Raw genomic sequence first — 9450 nt, forward strand, 5'->3', positions numbered from 1 at the left:
TCTGCTGATTGCATACCCTTGCCGGCCAGCCCAAATAACTTTTGGGTCTAATTACCTTTTAAATCCTTTCTCATTAGACTAATAAGCTATTTAATCACTCTAGCAACTTTTACACCTATTACAATTCAGTCCTTTTCATTTAATTGACTACCCAAACATTAAAATTTCCTAACGAAATTTTAATACCACATTAATAACATTTCATAAATATTTATAAAATTATTTTTTGACTCGGTTTTACGAGATAGAGGTCCCGATACCTTATTTTACCCAATTTCTTCAATAATTTCTTTTTCGAACTAATCACTAAATCGATAAAATTTTCCTATCAATATTTTCATACGATTTTCCTATCATATAAATTTTCAAGCAAAAATATTAAAATAAATTTTTCTTTAAATCGGATCTATGGTTACGAAATCATTATTCCGATAACCTTGAATTTAGGCCATTACACACTATTAGTGCATAAGTCCTATGCACTATCAGTGAATAATAATATGATATACCATAATTAAATTAAACAAAAAAAGGACTTATAAATAAATATTATTAAATTATTTTAAATATAATTAAACATTAATAAGATAATTACTCAAACATTAATTGCTGCTCATTAGTACTTAATGTTTAAGTAGGACTGAACTATCTTCCCCTCTCTCTTTAATATAATTTATTTAAATAAATTCTTTTCAAAAACGCAAAAGCCATAGCTACACTTCAAACGATTTGTTCATCATCATGCTCTCCAAGGAAAAAACAATTGCAGATGTCTCAAGTTGGGCTAATATTTTGGATGATCTTTTGAGACGCATTGCAAGCTTGACTGCTTCCCCTCGACATCATATTCGTATGACCGCTGTCTGTCGTTCTTGGCGAGCTTCCCTCACGGATCAAAAAATCAACTTCCCTGCAGTTTGTTTAATGCTACGAGAGGGTGGCAACTGTGGCAATTATTATTTCTATAGTACATTGGAAGAAATCTTCGATGAGCTCAATTTACCGGAGTTACGAGGAAGTAGATATTGGGGAAGTCCTTTTGGTTGGTTGGTAACACATGGCTTTAATTGCGAAATTCGACTGTTTAATCCATTCTCAAGAGCTAGCTTTCCCCTTCCTAAAAATCACGCGTTTATGGAAAAACTGATGTTATCTATAAATCCCGAAGAGCCGAATTCTAATTGTATAGTTTTTGCAATTTATTGGGGTTTTCTCGATCGTCGATACATTGCTTTTGCAAAGCCCGGAGATCTAGCATGGCGTACTCTGAGTTACGACGGCGACGACGATGATGATGGTTTTAAGTTTTTAATTGATGACGCCATTTATTTCAAGGGTAATTTCTATGGTTGTTTAAATAGTGGTGAGATTGTTTTATTTGAAGACTTACATGGTGCTCATCCAAAAGCCGTGGAATTTGCCTCACGGCCTCCAAGGTTTCATGGTGTTCGCACCTGTTATCTATTTGCTTTAGGTGAAAATCTCTGTATGACATATCGCGATCCATATGATGACGATGACGATTATGAATACAAAGGTTATACGATTTTCAAACTAGACATGGACACTAAGAGTTGGAAGAGGATTTATTCATTGGGGGATAGGTCTTTGTTCTTGGGAAATTGTTGCACTTTCACTGTTGCCGCCGCTGATTACCCTGGTTGCAAGCCTAATTGCATTTACTCCACGGAGGAATCTATTCACGTCGAAGGCATCTACATCTATGATGTAGAAAAAAATAGGGACAAAGATATAGGCTTGGAGCCTTTCCCCATATCACAACGAGTAGAACAAATCCTCCCTTCTTTATCTTCTCCGGTTTGGATCATTCCATACCCTCTTTAAGATGGAGGCATATTGATTTATTTAAGGTTAGTTTTTTATTGTAATGAAATTTGAATTTCGATTTAATTGAAAAAAAATCGATGAATAAATTGAAAATGTTGATAAGAATTATTTTAGATCACAAATTCAAGCCAATAGCTATTCGACTTAATTCATTGTTTGGGAGAAAGTCTAAGAATGATGATACGAAAAAACACCTTTACCATGTGCAAACTTCTTGTATAGGAAGGATCAACCCAATTTTTTAATGAAATTATATGTTTGATTTGACCAAAAAAATGTATATATAACGTACAAAATTCCCAAATTTCTTCTTATTTTGGAGTATCCAAGCAGTCATTAGAGAGGAATATATGTTTTTTTTCTCGAACTATTAGTCTCTGTGCTACGCATAAATTGTAAATTTAATCTCAATATTTTAATTTGATCATTTTTAATATTTTATTTTTCGAATTTTAAAATTTTAATCCTAACTAAATGGTAGCTATTTTCACATATTACTTTCAAATTTTGGTGCTGCAAAGTTATTACCGCCTATGTAATACTATGTTAATTTGCTATTTCTACATATTACTCACAAAAAATTAATTAATGGATTAACGATTGTTGTTTGCATCAATATTGAAGTTTTATAATTCGAAAATATAGCGACTAATAATGATCAATTTGGAGAATATAGGCTAAATCTGCAAGTTTTGACATATTTCTTTTGTTAGGTCAGGACTAAAATTTTAAATTTCAAAAAGAACATGGACTAAAATTGGCCAATTCGAAAAGTATAGAGAATAAATTTTATCAATAAAAGTATAAGGATTAAATCCACAACTTATGCAAAGTAAAAGGACTAATAAAACATTTTCAATTATCACATTTTATTATTTTCAAAATATTATATGATAAATATATTATTACATGTATATAATGTCATATCAACTTATATTTTCACATAATATTCTCAATAAATCATGTCATTTTAGTTAACGAATTTAACCATTACTATTTGAACCATAATTAAAATTTTAAAATTCAAGAAAATATAGAGACTAAATCTACAGCTTACCATAGTTTGGGACTGATAGCAAAATTATCCTAATAGATTAAATTTAGTCTCAAAGACCTTGGATCCAAACTCTCTCTATACTCAATTTCAAAACCAAGTTTTGATGACCCTTGTTATATGAACTCGACGATTATGATTAGGAGTGATATCGATTCAGTTTTTTTGAACCGAATTAGGGTATTCAGGTTTTCCATTTTTCGAACCAATGGACATAAGAAATCGATTATTATCGAACCGTTCTAAATTGGTTCGGTTCGGGTTTTAGCCTTTTAGGTTTCCATCTTGTTTTTGAGCTTTTGGACTTTATTTAGATAAAATTGTCTTTGGATTTGGACTTTTTAAACTTTAATTAGATAAAATTATCTTTGTTTTATGTTTCTTAGACACTATTTGATAATTCTAATTTTTTCCAATTATATATAAAGTCTAAAGTAACATATTTATATAAAAAATAATTTGTGAAATCTATAATTATAAATGTTTATTATAAATCTAACTAAACATTGTTTTAACCACTCTCAATCTTTACTAGACATAAGCAAATGTTAGTAACTCTTATGCTATGCAGAACTATTGTAATACATACGTAACAAAAAAAAAAATTCTTTGCATTATTACACTAGCAGTAATCAAACGAGGCATAATGTTTAATGACAAAAAAAAACACCCAACTTAGAAATGTTAATAATGATAATCAAAATTTTAAAAATTTTAATAACAATAATAATAATAAAAAGAACACAATACATAATTAATAAAAAGATGCTAACGCTTGAATTTTTGGAAGTTTTAACAATAATAATAAATAAACAATGAATTCGTGAGAAGTTGATAGTGCAATTAAACTTAGGGTTTATGTTTTATTTTTATTTAATTATGAAATTTGTAAAAGTATAATAGAAGTTATATTTAAAATTTAAAAGTAATGAGTTTTGTTTTGGGTTTTACTTGAGTTTATACATTTTGAAAATTTTAAACTTTTTTTTGGACTTTTTAGTATCCAACGGATAAATTAAAACTGAACTGAATTGATGTGGTTCAATGACATTATCTAACCGAAATTAAATTCAACTATAAAAAAACTCGAATTGAATCGAATTATTGATCCGACTTGATCTCTCGAGTTAATCAGTTTTTTTCTCAGCCCTATGTTGCTCAATTTTGATGTATGGAATATATTTCCATGTTCAACTGAAGTATGAGATATCTTGATTTAACTCTAATACATGAGATATTTGTTGTCCCACAACTAATATATGAGGTATTTGGATGCTTCACTTTGGAAATAAGAGATGACTCGGTGCTTCACTTGATGCTTCACTAGAAGCTCCTCCCGTGCTATATTCCTTCTTGTAAAAAAACACCCTTAAACATGAATTCTTGGTGGGGTGAGCAATGGTCCGTTTGACTGGTTCAGTTAAAAAAATTCGAAAATAGATTTAATTAATCTCAATTTTTTAAAAACCAACTGACTTTATAAATAAAACCTAAGAAATCAAATCGATTTTAATCCATCAAATAACCTACATTACCACGTTTTGATGATATTGAGTTTAATTATTAGTTGAGTTTCGATTTAGATAATATATTTGGGTATATTTAATTTATTTTGAGTTTGGGTTTAACTAATATATTTGAATATGGATTAGATTTAAATATATTTTAAAGTCAGTTAATTTGATTACTTTGATTTTGATTTTTCAAAATAAAAAATGAATCGATTATATCATTTTACCCAACTTTTGCAGTTGATCTAAAAGCACAACTAAATAAATCGACGAGACAAAACTGAAAACCACCGGTGCGATTGGTTTAATCAATGCGATTAGTATAATCAATTTAACCCGACTTTTGCAACGCTAAATATTGGAGAATGCATGGCTTATCAAGTCAAAACCATTATAGATGTTGTTGACATTATCAACGTCCATGCTTCCAAAATTGAACAGATTGGATGATAGTTAATACGGTGTTCATCCTCAATGCTTCCAAGACTGTTAAATATTATATTAATAGAATAAAACTAATATTATTTGATTGATTTTTTTTAACTCATGAAACTAAACTTAGGTGTTGTAATTTAATAAATTGAAAACCAAAATACTGAAAAATAAGTGGTGAAAAATTAAGTTTGAAATTTTAAGTACTAAACTTAAAATAAAATAAAATAGAATTATTTAAAATTTTATTGATTAAGTTATAAGTAACTCTTATCTACTTGTAATTTTTCTCACTTTTTATAAAAAATTCTATCAAATCGCTTTTATTTTGAATTATCAAATTATGTAAAAATTAAATCAGCGAAAATATAAAATTTAAATTAATCTATTTTTTAAGGATTTATCAAACGAAGCCTCAATCATACTTATTATTATAATAATATAAGGAGACTATTCGATGCAATGTTGGTACATAAGTCCCTTGCATCATCCATAATTAAATTTAAAAAATAATGAAATTATAAATAAATATTAATAAATTTATTTAAATATAATTAAACATTAATAAGATAATTACTCAAACATTAATTGCTGCTTGTTAGTACTTAATGTTTAAGTAGGACTGAACCATCTTCCCCTCTCTCATCATCCTCATATTCCATTCAAAAACTCAAAAGCCATAGCTACACTTAAAACGATTTGTTCATCATCATGCTTTCCAAGGAAAAAACAATTGCAGATGTCCCAAGTTGGGCTAATATTTTAGATGATGTTTTGAGACGCATTGCAACCTTGACTCGTTCCCCTCGGCATCATATTCGTATGACAGCAGTCTGTCGTTCTTGGCAAGCTTCCCTCGCGGATCAAAAAATTAATTTCCCTGCAGTTTGTTTAATGCTACAAGAGGATGACATCAGTGACAATCATTGCGTCTATACTCGATTTACCAGAGTTACAAGAATGGCGATCTTGGGGTAGTCCTTTTGGTTGGTTGGTAACACATGACCTCAATCGCGAAATTCGACTGTTTAATCCATTCTCAAGAGCTAGCTTCCCCCTTCCTAAAAATAGCTGGTGTATAGAAAAACTAATATTATCTATAAATCCCGAAGAGTCGAATTCTAATTGTATAGTTTTTGCAATTTATTGGGGTTTTCTCGATCGTGGACGAATTGGTTTTGCAAAGCCCGGTGATCGAGCATGGCGTACTCTCATGTTTGATGATGATGATGATGATGATGGTGACGACGATGACGATGACGATGACGAAGATGATAATGGTGGTGGTGGTGGTGGTTTTTTGTGGGATGACGTCATTTATTTCAAGTTTAATTTCTATGGTTGTTTAAATACTGGTGAGATTTTTTTATTTGAAGACTTAAATGGAGCTCATCCAAAATCTGTGAAATTTGCCTCAAGGCCTCCAAATTTTCATGGTGGTCGGACCTGTTATTTATTTCATTTAGATGGAAATCTGTATGACATGTCGCGATCCATTTGATGTCGACGACGGTAACGATGATGATGAAGACTGATGCGGTCGTTGAGAGCACAAAAAATAATCTGTTCCCTGTAAAATAATAAAAATAGAAAAAGAATAGTAAAGGGAAAGTAGGGTCGAATCCTCAGGGACCGGATTATTTGAATGCTTGTTTCTCGAAATTCTGGGCAGAATTGTGCCCAAGAAAACCTGCGTTCCTGGAAAAAAGTAAAAAAAAAATAGATTTTAAGAATTGATTTTGGAAGCGAAAATAAAATTAAAACAGATTTTAAAGTTTACTGAAATTATAATTACGAAAATAATAAAAATAATAAAGAAAGTTTTAAGTGAAAAGAAATTCTAATGGGAAAGTTCCAGCCTCCGGTTGTCTCATTCCTCCTTGGGCTCAATCCTTGGCTTTTGGATGATCCTTCTCGACTCGAGTAAGCCAGTTATAGTGGAAGAGGACGCCTACGACCACCAACTCCAAAGATTAGACTTACGATTTTTAGGGAACCTGACTCTAGCCAGTAATCTATGCTAGATCAACGCTTCTCAATGGCGAATCCCACGCCATTTTGTCTCTTTGGCTCACCAACCTCTGACGCAGTAAGTTAACGAACCGACTATGCAATCCTTCCAAAACATACAAAGCGGCCGCCTTTGCATATGCTGAAAAGCTTACTTCTTAAGGGCCATGGACGGAAGCGTCACCAGTGGTCTGAGAAACGATGAATACTTGGCGAGAAGGCTAAGTCACGGATTCTAGGCCTCAAGAACATTTTTGGGGAAATATTGACAACTTTTGGCTAGAAGGGTTTTAGTGGCTCATGATAATTGTGGGAAAGAAAATAAATAAAAATATGGAAAAAGAAATTTTATTGAAAAGAAATATGAAAGAACAAAAAACTTTTGGGGGAGAGTGTTTACAAAAAAAGATCCTCCCAAATAGAGTTACTTCACCCCCTATTTATAGTGCTAGGGAGATAGTCTAATTGAACTTAAATTCTAAAAAGATAAATACATTTAATTAAAGATAAACAAAGATAATTAAAATAAAATCCTAAATTTGAATAATCCTAATAATTATCTTAATATTAATTATCCTAATAGAATAAAATAAAATAGAGTCTTCCAAAATAAAATCTCTTCTATTTGCTTTTAAGTCCTTGTACCTTCCATGTTCGCACTTTTGGCACCATATTTGTCCCACGTTGCATATTGGCCCATTTAATCTCCGAATTGTCGCTTTTTCCCTTGAATTTACTTTTCGCCTCCAATTTAGTCTCTAAAAGATAAAAAGACATAAATAGCTCAAATTAGTAGGCTCAAGCTCAAAATAAACACATGATTAATATATAAAAACACGTCATTTTAGAGTATTATCAAATTCCCCCCTACTTAGCCCATGCTTGCCCTCAAGTATGGTTCCTATCGACTGTGAAAGCTAGATTCTACCATAAAAGAAATACCACTCCAAAGTTTCATAAAAATTAGTTAAAAACGCATATTAAAAATAAAGAGACCTCTAAGCTTGCTTTAAGTAAAATGAAAAAGTATTCCAATTATTTCACACAAAATTAAGATCGACTTGAGTTATGCCATTTAGGTAAATTACCAAACCTACTAAGACACCTTAATTATTTCCTCCTTTAGTCCCCAAGTGCAACTTTATTAGTACTTATTTTTTCTTCTTTTTTTCTTTTTTTATTTTTTTAAATTTTATTATTATTTATTTACTTAGGAATATATTAAACCTTTTGACGCTAAGAGAGATGACAACCCAAGCACCCCACCCCGGTTACTCAGCCCAACATACTCCTAAAATTATTTATTTCCGGTTAGCGGAGTTTTACTTGTCACGTCACACAACCTTTTGACGCGAAGTAGAATGACAACCCAAGCACCCTACCCCTAAGTTACTCGATCATCCACGACCTAAGTCAGACTCATAACCATGGAAAACATTTATTAAAAATTAAACGATATTTAAAATTCTTGAGAACTCAGAAAGAAAAAATTTAAGTGTCAAAAATAAGTTTTAATAATCACCTAATAGCCATGAACATTAATTAAGCATGCAATCATTTTAAGTGTTCACTTTATATTAAACTTGATCAATTTTATGAAAAGCAAGATAGAATTAACCCTATTAATCACAATTATTTTTAGCCTAATAAAAATAAAACAGTGGAGATGGAATCAATTATGGGAAAAATCATAACTTCCTTAGAAGGTAAGAATCATGTATGAAAGTCAAACAGTAGGCAATTCCTGGTAAAATCTTGGGCATGAAAAGCAGCAGGATATTCTTAAAATAAATAGGCGTAAACGAGCACAAAACAACAAAGAATAATAATATGACAAAAAAAATAGCGAGATAATAACAAGAATAACGAAGAATGCCTCCCCACTTAAAACACATAGTCCTCGATGTGAAAGTAAAAGGAAAACAAATAGTTGGAGAAAAAAGTTTAGAAAAACTCCCATGTAGTTACTGGTCGGTTGGCGCTACGGTGGAGAAGAAGATGGCGAAGCGGCAAGAGGTGGAGACGGGGTGAGTGATGTGTGCAATGTTGGTTCGGCTTCGGATTCTCACCATGGTGGCTAAGAAATCGGCGGTGGGTGGTGGAGGAGAAAGGAGTCGGCGGTTATGGAGAAATTTGGGCGAAAAAAAAAATGTAAGGTTTGGGGGTTTTATTTACTGAAAAGGGGTGTTTGGCTGCAGGTTTTGGGGATTCTAAGGCTGGAATAAGACTGTTTGGTTGCAGAGATATGGCATTCTGGGATGGAATAGAACTGTTTGACAGCATGGATAGGGTTGTTTTGATGCACACTTTCTGTCTTTTTTTTTCTTCGTATTTTCGCTTCATTTCACTTAGATGGAAGAAGAGAAATTTATTAATATTTAACTAAAATAAAATAAAAATAAAAAAATAAATAATAAAAGAAAAAAATAAATAAAAATAAAAAGAAAGATTGGGTTGCCTCCCAACAAGCGCTTGTTTAACGTCACTAGCTTGACGCCTCAACTAGTATTGGGGCTGTTCCAGCTGAATTCTTTTGTTCTTATGAGGTTGGAAATTCTCATTTTTTAACACGTCCACCATATTTGGGTTTAATTG

The 9450-nt window shown here is 31.5% G+C and overlaps 1 protein-coding gene across 1 annotated transcript; it reads left to right on the top strand.

Annotated features, from left to right (window-relative positions):
- Window positions 1-741: 741 nt before the first annotated feature.
- On the top strand, window positions 742-1845 carry LOC108462270 (F-box protein At3g56470-like). Its single transcript, XM_017762240.1, has one exon. The coding sequence runs from the start codon at window positions 742-744 to the stop codon at window positions 1843-1845; it is 1104 nt and encodes a 367-aa protein (XP_017617729.1).
- The last annotated feature ends 7605 nt before the right edge of the window (window positions 1846-9450 follow it).

This window comes from Gossypium arboreum, chromosome 10 (assembly GCF_025698485.1).
Source record: "Gossypium arboreum isolate Shixiya-1 chromosome 10, ASM2569848v2, whole genome shotgun sequence".
Taxonomy (NCBI): domain Eukaryota; kingdom Viridiplantae; phylum Streptophyta; class Magnoliopsida; order Malvales; family Malvaceae; genus Gossypium; species Gossypium arboreum.

Coding starts and splice junctions, on each gene's coding strand:
- LOC108462270 (XM_017762240.1), top strand. CDS start 742: ATGCTCTCCAAGGAAAAAACAATTGCAGATGTCTCAAGTTGGGCTAAT.